General features: G+C 40.1%; 2 protein-coding genes across 2 annotated transcripts in view; both read left to right on the top strand.

Annotated features, from left to right (window-relative positions):
• LOC140922259 (ribosome production factor 2 homolog) overlaps window positions 1-13,951 on the top strand; it is a 368,864-nt gene that overhangs the window by 209,736 nt on the left and 145,177 nt on the right. The gene's annotated exons all lie outside the window — the stretch shown is intronic.
• Window positions 1-13,951, top strand: part of LOC140932394 (uncharacterized) — a 34,560-nt gene that overhangs the window by 10,195 nt on the left and 10,414 nt on the right. The window contains exons 8-11 of the mRNA XM_073382008.1: window positions 4,139-4,291; window positions 4,413-4,535; window positions 5,170-5,343; window positions 5,555-5,743. Of these exons, the coding sequence (XP_073238109.1) occupies window positions 4,139-4,291; window positions 4,413-4,535; window positions 5,170-5,343; window positions 5,555-5,743 (639 nt within the window). The remainder of the gene's footprint in view (window positions 1-4,138; window positions 4,292-4,412; window positions 4,536-5,169; window positions 5,344-5,554; window positions 5,744-13,951) is intronic.

Here is a 13,951-nt window from a genome sequence, read left to right as displayed (position 1 = left end):
AATTATACAAGCTACAGGTTAAAAATGTTAAAATGTCAGATAGATTGAAATATTAAAAGCTATAAAATATCTAAAATATATAGCTCTTAATGTGCTAGGAAGCCTGTGTTACGATTTTTAAAAAGAAGAAGAGAGTTGATTTCTTTAAAAGATGCGTCTAAAATGTTCCATTCCTTAACGCACTGATCAAAAAGTCTCTGCTTTCCGTAATTCCTTTTAGCGAGAGGAAGACGGAAATCGTTCCTTCTTCTAGTGTTATAACTATGGATGTCTAAGTTTCTCAAAACATTAAAATTGTGATCTACAAGTCCGTGGATGTACTTAAAAGTGATAATGTATCTATAATAATGTACAAGGCACTCTTAAAATAAGGTAGGCCACCTGAGTGTTTTGAGAGCTTCGGTGGATGAAGCATAGATGGGCAAATCAAGGAAAACTTTGGTAGCCTTATTTTGGAAGACCTGTAAATCATGCCTTAATGTAATATTATCTCTGTCTCCCCAGATGGTATCAGAAAAGTCGAAGAGAGGTCATATTAAAGCATTGTATAATGCGACTCACGCGTCCAAAGGCAATAGATGTTTGATACGATTTAACAAGTCAATTCTTTGATTCACTTTCACAATCAATTATTCGATATGCTCATTCCAAGTCAGATTCTTATGAGGGTCCTTAAAGGGTAAAATGGAAACTGGGATTGGCCGGTTTTTGCCCTGGGAAAATGGGATTTAAGCCACTGGGACTGGGATTTGGTCACTGGGAATGGGAATAAATTGTCAAAAATGGGAATGGGATAAATAATTTGGAACCATGACCAGTCGAGGCATCACTTATTTCCTGGAGTTAAGAAACGTCAGAAAATTACTAATGCACCTTGTTCTAGTCAATTTTTAGCATTTTTATCTAGGTTTACCCCAAATGGCCCCAATTTGCGGTCAACGATATTGTGTACAGCGGTGCGTGTAAAACCAAAAGTCTACATGGCATGTGTATTTGTATGATACAAACAACATGACGGGAGCACATTTTAAGAGAGACACTTTTACATTGTACGAATATGCGACGATGTTTTGCACATCAGTTGAAGAAGCAGTGAAAAGGGTTTCTAAGTGGGCAGCAGCGTACTACACACATCCAAATTCCTATTACAAACTGCCAACATCACATGTAGTTTCCTTACCTCACATCAAACTTCCAAAGCCAACCTCACAGATAGTAACCAGAAACGAGAAAGCTGAAATGAGGGCATGGGCTAAAATGTATGGTAAATCCGTCAGACAACGAAATGTAAGACAAGATAACACAATGGACAGGGTGGGCACTTCGCCTCTGAACTTATATGAAACTGAAACGGTCTTAAAACCAGTCAATTTAAATTCACCGATAGGCGTGGAAAGAGTTCCAAGCGAAAGTGATGAGCCACCTAATTCAAATGAGGATGCCAGTTTACCACCAGAGTCTCCCAACAACGAACGGGTAGACATCTTTAGTGCGAGTGACAGTGACAGTGACTCTGAAGAAGAGGTAGACAGCGCTCTTGAAACAATGAACATGATCCGTCCGACCAGACTTGGAAGACTAAGAACACTTACAAGTCGGATGGCAGATTTCCTGCAGGCAGGAATGGCAGGAATTTGAAGTGGCAGGGACTAATCGCTATAAACTCGCTACTTGAAAGTTTTATTACTGTCTGAAATGATCCTGTTATCTTCAGAACATCTTTGTAAATCCTTGTGAATTTTTGGGTCTTTGTTGGGTCGTATTTAGAAGCCGTAATTTTGCGGATGCAAAGCGAAAAGAGGTGGTATGTATAACGCTGCTAGTGGGAATGGGATTTGAGCACTGGGAAGTGGGATTTCGAAAAAGAATGGGCTGGGAAATGGGACTGGTACCCCCCCCCTTCAGGACCCTCTCTTATGAATGACAACACGTAGATACTTGATTGAATCTTCACTCTCAAGGTTTTCGTGATCAATGACAAGCGTAATACCTTGGCAGGTTTGCAACCTTCTATCACCACCAAACAATACAAACTTCCATTTCGATGTATTTAAGGTCAGTCATAGTTGTTGTTAAACCATTCGGCAAGACTGGCAAGCCGGTCGGCATTCAGGTGGTATTCAATATTTTGACAGCAATTTGCGCTTAAGTAAGTCAATGTGTCGTCTGCATACATGACTACCTGGCGGTGCTCTAAACAGTTGGGAGGGTCGTTAACGTATATTAGAAAAAGAAGAGGCACAAGGATGCTTCCTTGGGGTACTCCAACAGGAACCTTTTGTTGAGTCGACTGGCAGCTTTCAACAGATGTGACTTGATACTGACTTTCAAGGTATGAGGCAAACCATTTCACAACTTGAGAACTAGCTCCAATGGTCTTGAGTTTTTCGGCAAGAAGCACATGGTCCACTGTGTCGAAAGCCTTCGAAAGATCGAAGAAAACTGCTCCTGTGAAGCCGCCTTTATCAAGACTCTGTAGTATGTTGTCTGTAAAATGAGCAAGGGCAGTTACGGTTGAAAGTTTAGGGGGGGGAAACCAAATTGATTTGGAGTAAGTAATTCATTCGCTGATAAAAACTCGTACAGCTGTTGGTGCACAGCCCGCTCTGGGATTTTGCTAATGGTTGGGAGGTACTGTGATTGACCTGTAATTGTTACAATCGGTACGATCGCCTCCTTTGTATAAAGCAGTCACCTTACCACATTTCCAAATCGATGGAAAAGTGCTTGTCTCAAGTGACCAAACAAAAAGTCTGGTCAGTATAGGTGCCATGCATTCAGCTGAGTCCTTCAATAATCCTGCACTAATACGATCCAGTCCTATAGCTTTGTTAGTTTTTAAGGTTTTCAATTGCTTGAGAACAAAGGATTCTGTGATACTACAAAAGGAGAGCGATTTGTTATTGCCGTTCCATCGCGAAAAGGCAGGTGAGAAAAACTTTCTGGAATTGCTGGCTATAAGCCGGAGATTTTCCTTAATTTTGGCTGCTAGCTTGGTTCCGATACGAGGGAAGTGCGTATTTAGAGCCTGAGCTATTTTATTGGTTTCCGTGTATAAAACACCGTCCGCCTTAATTGAGGTTATAGTCGAATTAGACTTCTTTGACGTGATCTCATTGAAGGTTTTCCACAACTTGCTGGGATTTCCTTTATTCTTGTTGATTAAATCTGAATAGTATTCGGCCTTGCATTTCTTCACGCCTTTTTTCACAAAGTTCTTCATCATTTTATACATTTCCCAATGGTATTTTGAGTTCGTTTTTATCGTCTTTGCATGATGAAAATCCTTGTCACGCATGGCATTTTTCAAGTCCGAAGTCATCCAAGGTGTTTGTGTTCCTTTAATATGGGTCTTCTTGATCGGCGCGTGTCTGTTCGCAACATCAGTAAGTAGGGTGTTTCACATTTCCACAGCAGGACCGACATCGCCATTAACATCAACCATATTCCAGTCAGTTTCTTTTAGGTATGTTTAATTCAGATTTTTATGGAGGGATTTAGCCATGTCTCAGAAAATGTGAAGATATCAAAACGTTTGTTATGAATAAGAGACCGGATATCGTCCATCTTGTTCAAAATGCTTCGCACATTCAAATGAGCTATTTTAAGGCCACGACGTTTCGGTAGTTCAGCCGTATCGTAGAAATTTCCAGTAGGTCCAGGATTTAAACTCACATCACCAGAAAGCAAACAAAAAAGAAAAAAACGATAGAAAGTAAGTCTGCTTACTGTAGCAAAAATCTACTTTCTGTTGATTTTTATGGAGTATTTCTTATATAACTACTAAAAACGCCGATTTCCCTTACTCACTATTACTGAACTGATAAGCTGAGCTAGTACGTTAGCTAATGATACTGAGTGAAAGGCAATGGAAATTCTTGCATGGTTTTACTCATAGTTGATAAACGTTATCTCTAAAACAAAAAAACAGGTACCTCAATAATTTGATGCAAAAAATTGTAAAATGGGAACGTTTAGGCGTTGAGCCGATGGCAGAACCTGTACAATATTATGTTTGGGAACAACAGCGTGGTCAAGAACAGAGTTGCATTGGGCCATTTTGGATGTCTTTTCAAGACCCCCTGCATATGGTAATCAGTAACAGATAAGTAAAATTAACGTACTTTACTTCTTTCAGACGTGAATGAGTGTGCTCCAGTGTATGTGGCGAGCCTGAACAGAACCATTATTCCTGCTAGATACGATCAACTTTGCCACAACACACAAGGGAATTACACCTGCAGTTGTAACCATGGATACCGTCTGCTCTACGATGGAAAACGATGCCGAGGTATTCTTTAAGACATTTGTAAACCCCATAACGCCTCTGTTTTTCTTTTAACTGGTCGATCTCCAGCAGATAATTGCAGTGATCTTTGAACACAAACAACTTCAATTTTTGAACAACACAGATGTAGATGAATGTCTCTCAGGAAGCCACTCTTGTCAGCACATTTGCCACAACACACCTGGATCTTATGGCTGCTCGTGTTTCTCCGGATACAGACTTAAATCGGACATGAGAACCTGTGAAGGTGAAAGCCTTAACGTTTTCTTTCTGATTTTGAATAAAATATAATCTTAAATGCCGCGTGACGCTTGCACATTGCCTGCTTAATATAACCCACCGTAACGCACTGCGCGAAACGGGGAAGTAAATATTCACAACGGACACAAAGGGTCAATGTTGTATGTAACATTAAGAGGGCGGCTGGGCGTGTGATGTTAAAAAAAGCGCCACAAACGCTAAAACTGTTCCAAGACTTTTTTCCGGATGGTAACATTCTCACAGGCATTCGTTACCAGAAGTGCAATGCCCTTTGCTTACAACTGATCCAACCTAATGCTGAAACGCACGTAGGAATCGCCCCAAGTAAGGGAATCCAAGACTGGATTCCGGATTCTCTGTTAGTGGAGCTTGGATTTAGGATTCCAGTCGGATTCCAATCGTCAGGTTTCGTTGAGCTGCTTACCGGATTCCAAAGCCAAGAACTCATTCTAGATTCCGCAAGAAAAATTTCCTGGATTCGGGAATCCGGATTCCCTTACATTGGGCGATAGGGAAAACTATTCCTTGTCTAAGCAGCCAGTCCAAGGGCCTAAAAAAGACTTTCTTCTGATTTCCAACACAAGTCATTTTTAATATTAATACTTACTTTTTTTGACAAGGGCTTCCTTGCAAGGCTATCAAGGCCCCACCTAATGGAGACATGATATGTAGCGGCTTCGTTACCAACGAGACGTGCTTGTTTTCCTGCAATGATGGCTATGAAATGCAAGGCTCTGAAAGACGAACTTGCCTTAAAACTACAGAATGGAACGGTGATGAAACATTTTGCAAAGGTGAGCAAAGACGTGGTCTCTATAAAACTCATCCTTAGTTAACTGTTGCTTACAGCCTATATTGTTAAATAATGAGATAAAGCCATCAGAATTTAAGCTTAGCCATATCTGACTGAAAAATAAGAGCGTTACTCCTGATTGGGTAATTGTTATGCAATGTCCCCAAACAATTTTCTCTCACCTCACTCCTGTTTTTATCACCCGTACACAGTAAAAAGTTGTGGTCGTCTGGACCTTCCAGCAAGGGGACAAGTGTATCTTCCTTGTTACTCTACATTTGGCTCAAGATGTACACTTGGTTGTATGGATGGCCACTTTGGCGTTGGTAGTAATCTTGCTACTTGCAGCCTGACTAATTCAAGCGAAGTTAAGTGGGACACAGGAAACTTTACTTGCGAAGGTTAGTATTGTTAAGGTTTCCGTGATTTATGAGATATCGTTCCAGACGTGAAAACCCTGTTCATTTGAATCCTTATGTGAAATAAAACTGTTAAAGCCTATCCTTTTCGTACCATTAGAAAATATTATCTTTATATTTTAGCTAAGACTTTTAAGACTTTTCTATCTTTAAGAACAAAGTGCTAGAGTTTTTATTAAAATAGTTACTGAATTAGTTTAGCTGCACTCCTTCGCAGCCCTTATTTCTTTTAATATTGTGATGTCGAGGTGGCCTCTCCTATAAGTCTGGTAGATTCTTAAGGTCTCCTCGCCTAACAACTTGCTGTATCCTTCAAAATTTGTTCTAACACAAAGGCCAATAAATGATGATGATGAAGACACGATGTGCATCTGTCTCTAAAGCGCGACCCGATGGTGGTTGAACAAGAAAAACTGTCGAAAATTGAGAAAGTGCTTAACGCTTTCACTGCAAAGACAAGTATTCTGCTTCTTTACTCTACTCAAGTAGATTAAGGCCTGGTTCTTTTTCTCAGAATTTTAAAAAGGGTAGTCTAATGTAAAGTTTTCTTTAAGATATCCCGCAGGTCTAATAAATTAAGGCCAACCATAACTAAGGGAAAGTTCATTTAATATGACAAGGGGGGGGGGGGGATGAAGATATTGAGGGGGGGCTCCGAAAATTTTTAGACACCCGAAGGGGGGGCTCTGAAAAAATTGTTGCCCTAGGAGGAGGGGCTCCGAAAATTTGTATACTTCAAAACCAACACACGACATCATCATACAGATCGGATGGTTTTCAACTCAACAATTTAATGACCTGTGCAACTCAGCTATATCACGTGGTTTACAGATATAACAAATGTAGTCTCAGTAATTATTACACTCTTGTTCATCCTAAAAATGCTTTAGAAAATTGTATCACAACTGTATCTCAAGTTTGTCATAGTATAAACCATTGAAGACAATAACGGTAAATATATTTAATACAGTCTAGCGATCTTTTTTCAGGGGAGCAAAGGAATTGAAGGAGGAGGGGGGGGGGCTCTGAAATTTTTTCGACTACCAAGGAGGGGGCTCTTAAAAAATTGAACCGCTAGCGAGGGGGGCTGCTAAAATTTCAAGCTTCGAGTTTCAATATCTTCATCCCCCCCCCCCCCCCTTGTCATATTAAATGAACTTTCCCTAAGAAATCTTCAAATCTCATTTTAAAATTGTTTATAACTGCATCACGTGACCAGCAACGCCCTCTTTTATCAAGAAATCCTTTGGGTCGAAATGGCCACCATGTAGAGAGCAAACCGTTTTCCTTTTGTACGTCCAAACAGTCGCTACTGATAGTCTTCTTGTAAAAACGGGTGGAATGAGAGGAAGTCATTTAACGTCTTTCTCCCAACGAAAATTTTAGTTAGAGCAGGGCTGACACTAGTCAATGAACACCAATTGCACCTAAAATCTGTAAATATTCCAACCATTCCGAGCTGATTTCATGGACACTTAGTATGGTAAAAGTTTTGATTAAGAGAAACTGGAGCTACCCGTTTAGCAAGGGGTGGGCATCGTTCGTTGCAATTTTCGAACGAAAGAGGGCGTGGTAGATCACGTGTCCTAGTAATTTAGATTAATCAAGTTTTTTTCAGGTTATTTTACCTTACCATCTATTATTCCTGGAGGATGTCTTTAACATGCAATATATGGTTTTTGGAAAATTTACATAAAAGTCATAAATGACTTACAACCAGGCCTTAATCTACTTTCTGGTGTTTAAAAACATGGAGATGCGAGCGTTTTGCGGGGCAGTTTAGTTTAGAAATAATGTTTTTACGTCCACGGATTATTTTACAAGGTCCTTACTTGTGTTTTCATCCCTTCAATTTAGAGTTTCTGCCTGAGAGACCGGGTCAGGCTTGGAAATAGGGGTCGGTCGATTTGGTTCAAATTTGGTACACTTAGTTACTATGGAGACTTATGCAATATGCCAAAGTTTCAGCTCCATTGCTCTTATTTGTGCTGAGTTCTAGATGTTACCCTTTTTGGGGTCTCCGAAGGCTTTTTTTATAGCCCATTTTGGGCACTTTTCAATACTTTGATTACAATGTCAGGGATATTTTAAGCCAAATATAAACTCACTTTTTATTATCTCTATCCTTAAGGGTTTTAAAGCAAAACATATGGATCAAAGAAATATTTCTGTTGTTTGTGAAATAATTGTTAAGTTGAATACTCTTAAAGGCATTTTAGTGAAACCCAAATTTAAGTCGGAATTACTTGAGTGCCCACTTTTGAAATAACACAATTCTGACATGAGCAGAAAGTTTAGCCCTAGGTATGTAAAAAACAAAGAGAAAATACTAAGGTTACAGCTTTGTCACTGTGCGGCCTCGCTTTGAAGATGCTCATACAGCCACTTCCGGTCTAGTCATTTCCCCCTTGTAATAAAGCTTATATAGAGTATATTAGCCAAAAACTTTCCAGTAACCTACCTAAATAATACTGTATGTAGCACTTTTACTTTCTAATTCCACCTGAACATTAAAATTGGCAAGATATGAAAATCTACTTCAGGAGAAAGTCACTTCCGGTCCAACAGTCCACATTGGAGGATTTTCGTTAAAAGGGGTATTTTTATATTCACAATGAAATCTCAAAAAGCTGTTTATGTATCTTTATGCCTATATTTTTTTCAAATTTTCATAGTCTATTGAGGAAAACAACAATTTTTTTTTTAGCGACAGGAGTTAAAACTCGATCGCATGTTGAATCCCAGTTTGTTGACAAAATATATTATGAGGATGTTTTTTTTAACATCTGTACTGGCGAATATATGCAAGGCAAGTATTTCCCTTTGGTGAAAGAGCGACGCCATTTTAAACTGTTATTGAGTAAAAAGTGTTTCTAGCAAAAAGAAAGAAACCCAAAACCCATAATTAAACTCATTTCATGTTAACTCTCTCCCCAACCACTTCACTACCACATCGATCCGCGCGCCACATAAATTGTCTTTGCCGCTAGCTATGACTTACTTTTGCATTTCACATAGTCTGACATTTGTTTTTGTTTCCAGTGAGTCAATATTCCCCATGACTCACACCTGCTAACATGAATTGTTGCTCATCTCACCCGCTTTGGGCACAGGCAGCCCAAGGTCATGATCTGAGAGAGATAGATTTTTTGTTTGTTTGTTTTATCTTATATTTCCATCTAGGTTCCGCGAAAGCTAGAAAATGTCCATAAATTAAATAGTTTCACTTGTCTTCAGCTCTAGGTGTCTTTGTATCTTCGAGAATAAGTAAGCACAAACAGAGGATGGGCGCGGGGGGAGGGGGAGGGTGGGCTTTACACAGCTGCTCGTGAGTTTTGGTTTTGTTGTTGCTGCAGTCTTGTTTGTGAGAAGAAAAAGACACTGCGCGATACACCCAAATTTGCTTAGAGCAATGATCTGAAGAGATACAGCGTACTTTACATTTAAAATCTTGTTTAATTGCGTTAATGATGAATTCTCATGATCAGTATCTCTTGGCAGTCCTTGGAAACATAAAATTGTACTACTGAGGTAGTAAAAACAATGTCATCAATTTGATGTTCTTTCTGGAGTAATGATGACCTTTTTGGTGCTCGCGATAATTCAAAGTTGTGTGACCCAGCCGTCAGTCTGCCTTTTAATAGCATCTCTAGACCGCGATGTAACTCACCTTTTGGTTAAAGTTGGTGCTGGAGGCACCAAAACTTCAGCCTCGCACAGACTTCAACATTTTCCTGAGTACAAACTAATGCTGAATCAAGGTGGAGGGTGTGGTGTCGTGAATGCGGAAATCAAGAAGATGACGATTTGTCCGCGACACCGCCGTAAATTCACACGTTTACGAGAACTAACTGGACAATGTCAACACCCTCTTCATAAAGGTGAAATTTCCAATTGAAAAAACCCAAGCAGGTGACTGCAGACATTTCAGAGAGAATATACCAACAAACGAGGATCGTGATACCAATCGCTGCCCGTAAGTAATGCTGAACATTTCTTGATTGTCGTGAGTTATTTTGGGATAGCCTTGTAATGAACAAAGTCAAATTCTATATTCAAGAATTCAAGTACCATGGACCATGGAATAAACCTAAAATATAACGATAAGCTATCTGATATAGTATTCGTTTTTCTTTTCGTTCCAAAGCCATTTGCAAGACCTTCTTTGACGAAAAGATTCCAGAACTTCATTTAACTCCCGAAAGTGTGACTTCCATCGATCTAGAGGTAATGTAAATATTGTAATCGCACGAGTTCAATCTCAAACATACTGCAGTTGTCTTTCAAGGTGAAAATATCCTCAGCCCTGTTGTCCTTAACCTCAAATACGGATGAGTCAAATTAACCGAGATTTTTCTTTACTGACTGCGCTTTTCACAAACATGAGAACTCTAAATTTCATAAGCCGCCTTCACAATTGCGATTTTCGCTGCTGTCAATCATAATTACGATCACAAGCAACGAACCTTGAAACACAGAAGCACACAAAACGGATCGAAATCCACCAATCACAAATCACAAACCATGACCTTTTGAACCCGTTAAAGTAAAGTTTTGTTTCCTAAGAGGTCCGCTAAGATGATTGACGGCAGCAAAAAACGCAATCGTTAATTGGCTTTTGAACTTGAAATTCGCATGTTTGTGAAAAGCGCAGTAAATAAAATATTCCAGCGATGAAAGGGTTGTAAGGGGCAAAACAACTCACACCCAATGTCAACAATTGTTATTGCGTGACTATTTGCTGGCATTAGTAGTCTTTACAGTAGAGCCGAAGTAAGCTAAGAAATATTTTTCGAGACAAGTGAATTTTAAATAATTCAAGTAAAATAAAGCTTGACACACAACCGTTTCTTTTTTACTTCAGGTTAACTTAAGGCTATTTTCTCACGCAACGTAATTAAGATTGATTGACATGGTTTGCCCTTCTCAAAGCTCTCAAGTCCCTTGAGAGTTTTATTGAATCATTTCAACTTTCCGTTCTTAATGAGATGCAAATTAAAATTACTTGAGATTTTACTTAGGCCTTCACACACGCATTTGAATCCAGCCTATACACTGACGAAGCAGAAGAGTTGAAAAGAAAACGATGCTCACTAAGTGATGCAATTGTCCAATTAAAAGAACATCGAGGTTACCATGGCCTGAACTTGGTGAGCGGCAACAGGGTTATTACGTGCGTAAGGCTAGAGAGGTTATGGAAACAGCTTTCAACTGTCTCGCTCCTGGAAGTGAAGCCGATTTGTGGTTTGCTACAATGAAGTCCATGCAGTTTTCTCAATCAAAGCTTGACGACATCACAGAAAGGCTAGTGGAGGCTTACAAGTTAGCTGATAACAGACACACCCGAATGCAAATACTATCATTGTTTGTAAGTGCATTTAGCAAAAGCCAACTAATGGACATTATTCCAGGTATTTCTAAACGACAAATCGATGATGCCCGCAGACACGCCGACTTGAGAACCAGGAAAGCCAAGCAATGCTCCAGAAATTATTAGAGTGCGCCTTGATGCAACGAAAACTGATCACTTTCTGGATTTTATTTATTCATCTTCCCTTTTGCAAGATGTATCATATGGTACAAAGTCGTTGAAGTTGGATGGCGGAGAGAAACGTCTTATACCAGCGGGCTATACGAACTTTAATTCCATCCCGAATCATTAAGCAATACCAAAGCTACTGTGAGAGCGTAGCTTTTGAGCCATACAGTGAACGTACACTCTTCCGAATATTGGAGGCATACTCTGCTTCAAAGCAGGTCTCGTCACAAGGACTTGATTACATCGCCACAGAAAGTGAGGAAGCTTTCGATCAGTTGAAATCCATTGTAAACGTGCTGCAAGATAACGGGGTCGATGTCACCTGGGCAAATTCTATCAAACAGGATCTAAAGGCTGGTAAGAGATACCTCAAGACGGATTGTAAAACTCACACGGGCAGCAAAGAGAGATGTAAAGATCACTGTACCACATTTTCGCTCAGTGATCCGAATAATAGTTACTACTCTAGTTCATGCAACCATGAGCATGAAAAAATCGACGAGAAGTTAAATGACAAGAACGTTCCCTTGACAGAAGAACAAAGGGCTAGATCTCAGTATGACCATAAACGGGCCATAAATTCCATCCTCTTATGGAAGGCGCATTTGCTTCGTATAGTAGTCCAGGAAAAGGCTAAGCAAGACGTCATCACTAATCTTTATAAAGAAAGCACCCTTTTGATCATGGACTGGGCAATGAAATTTCTGCCAATGAAGTTCCGCGAAAGGATGGACGACTTCTATGGTAGGCGTGGGGAGAAGCTGACCTGTTCGATTAAGAGCGCTAGCGAAGATGAGGACAGAGTTGAGGTGGACACATTTGTTCACATCTTTGACTCCTGTACCCAGGATTGGTTCAGCGTTGCGTCAATAGTCGAACACGTTCTTAGCGTAATTAGGATGGAAGACCCATCCATCACCAAATTTTTCCTACGTTCTGATAACGCCGGTTGTTATCACAACACTGAGCTTCTCTTGAGTCTCAGAGCCATGGGGGAAAGACATGGAGTGGAGTTTAAGCCCTATGATTTCTCTGATCCGCAATCCTGCAAAGATGTTTGCGACCGTAGAATTGCCTCGATGAAAACCCACATGCGACGGTGGGTAAACGAGGGCCATGGCATCACTACTGCGGAGGAAATGAAAATTGCACTTGAATCTCATGAAGGCGTTAGGGGATGTCGATTTGCAGTTGTTGAAATTGATAAATCGACCCAAAATCCACAGGTGAAAAAGACCCCAGGTATCAGTTTCCTGAACAATTTTATGTTCTTTGATGAGGGCATTCGGGCATGGAAAGCATATCAGATTGGGGAAGGTCATTTTTATCCGTATTCTTCCCTTACAACCAATGCTCAAGGAGCTACAGCAATAAAAGGTCTTAATCCGTTTTCGTCACCATCTAATTGCTCTGGGGCTTCAGTGGCTGGACATTCCTCCATTTCGCCCGGCCTGTTCTCTTGTGAGGAAGAAGGATGTGTTAAGATGTTTTCTACCTACAAAGAACTTCAGCATCATTTAGATGCGGAACGCCATCTCTTCGTGGAGGAGCAATACACTGCGTACGATGTCATCAAGAAAAAGTGGGCCAGCATCTTATCAAACGTAAACTTACAGAAACAGCGCACTTTTCCATCAATGCAGGCTGGTTATGAAGGCGTTTTGAATTGCCAAGAGGCAGTTGAGGGATGGCCGCTTAAGACCGTCCAAAAGTCAAGCCGGATGTCCGAAGACGTTAGAAACTACTTAATCCAAAGGTCCAATGATGGAGCAAAGACAGGCAACAAAGCAGATCCAAAACAGGTTGAACATGAAATGAAACATGTAAGAAACACAACTGGTGGCTTATTATTCCAACCTTATGAGTGGCGTACCTCAAAGCAGATTGCAAGTTTTTTTCTCAAATCTCTCAAAGTCTCAGCGTGCAAAGAACATTGATAAAGGAAACCATGGTATTGAAACTGAGGATGAGGAGCCAAACATCCAGGACAAAAACTTGCAACTGCTGCAGCTTGTCATAGAAAAGTCAGGTACAGGCAGATCACCCAATTTTGTTCCAGGGGCATCATTTATGTCATCTAGCTACAGAGGGAAAGATCAAAACCCTTCGACTAGATACACTGAAAAAGGCATGTTTGTCGCTGGACGTAGAAGTTACTCGATCCAAAGCAAGGAAGGACACTTTTGCTCTTGCACTAGACAAGTACATCTGCGCCCACCGATCCAACAGCTGCAAATACTGCCATGATAGGTGTTGAACATTGTTAATGCAATTACTTAAAGACGTCAACAGTCACCCTATTACACATAGTGAATGTTGAGTTTTAATGCATAAAAAACAAAGAAAATATGTTCAGAATTCTTGTTAAATTTGACTGGCGTTCATGAACAATGAAAACAGTATTGAGCTATAGCGCCTTTTTACCGTCATAAGTTTTCAGAAATATTTCTTTGATCCATATGTTTTGCTATAAAACCCTTAAGGATAGAGATAATAAAAAGTGAGTTTATATTTGGCTTAAAATATCCCTGACATTGTAATCAAAGTATTGGAAAGTGCCCAACCCAAAATGGGCCATAAAAAAAGTATTGGGAGACCCCAAAAAGGGTAACATCTAGAACTCAGCCCAAATAAGAGCAATGGAGCTGAAA

Source organism: Porites lutea, chromosome 1, assembly GCF_958299795.1.
Source record: "Porites lutea chromosome 1, jaPorLute2.1, whole genome shotgun sequence".
NCBI lineage: Eukaryota > Metazoa > Cnidaria > Anthozoa > Scleractinia > Poritidae > Porites > Porites lutea.
The sequence above is the reverse complement of the archived record's forward strand: the minus strand, read 5'-3'. Positions and strand labels throughout refer to the sequence as shown.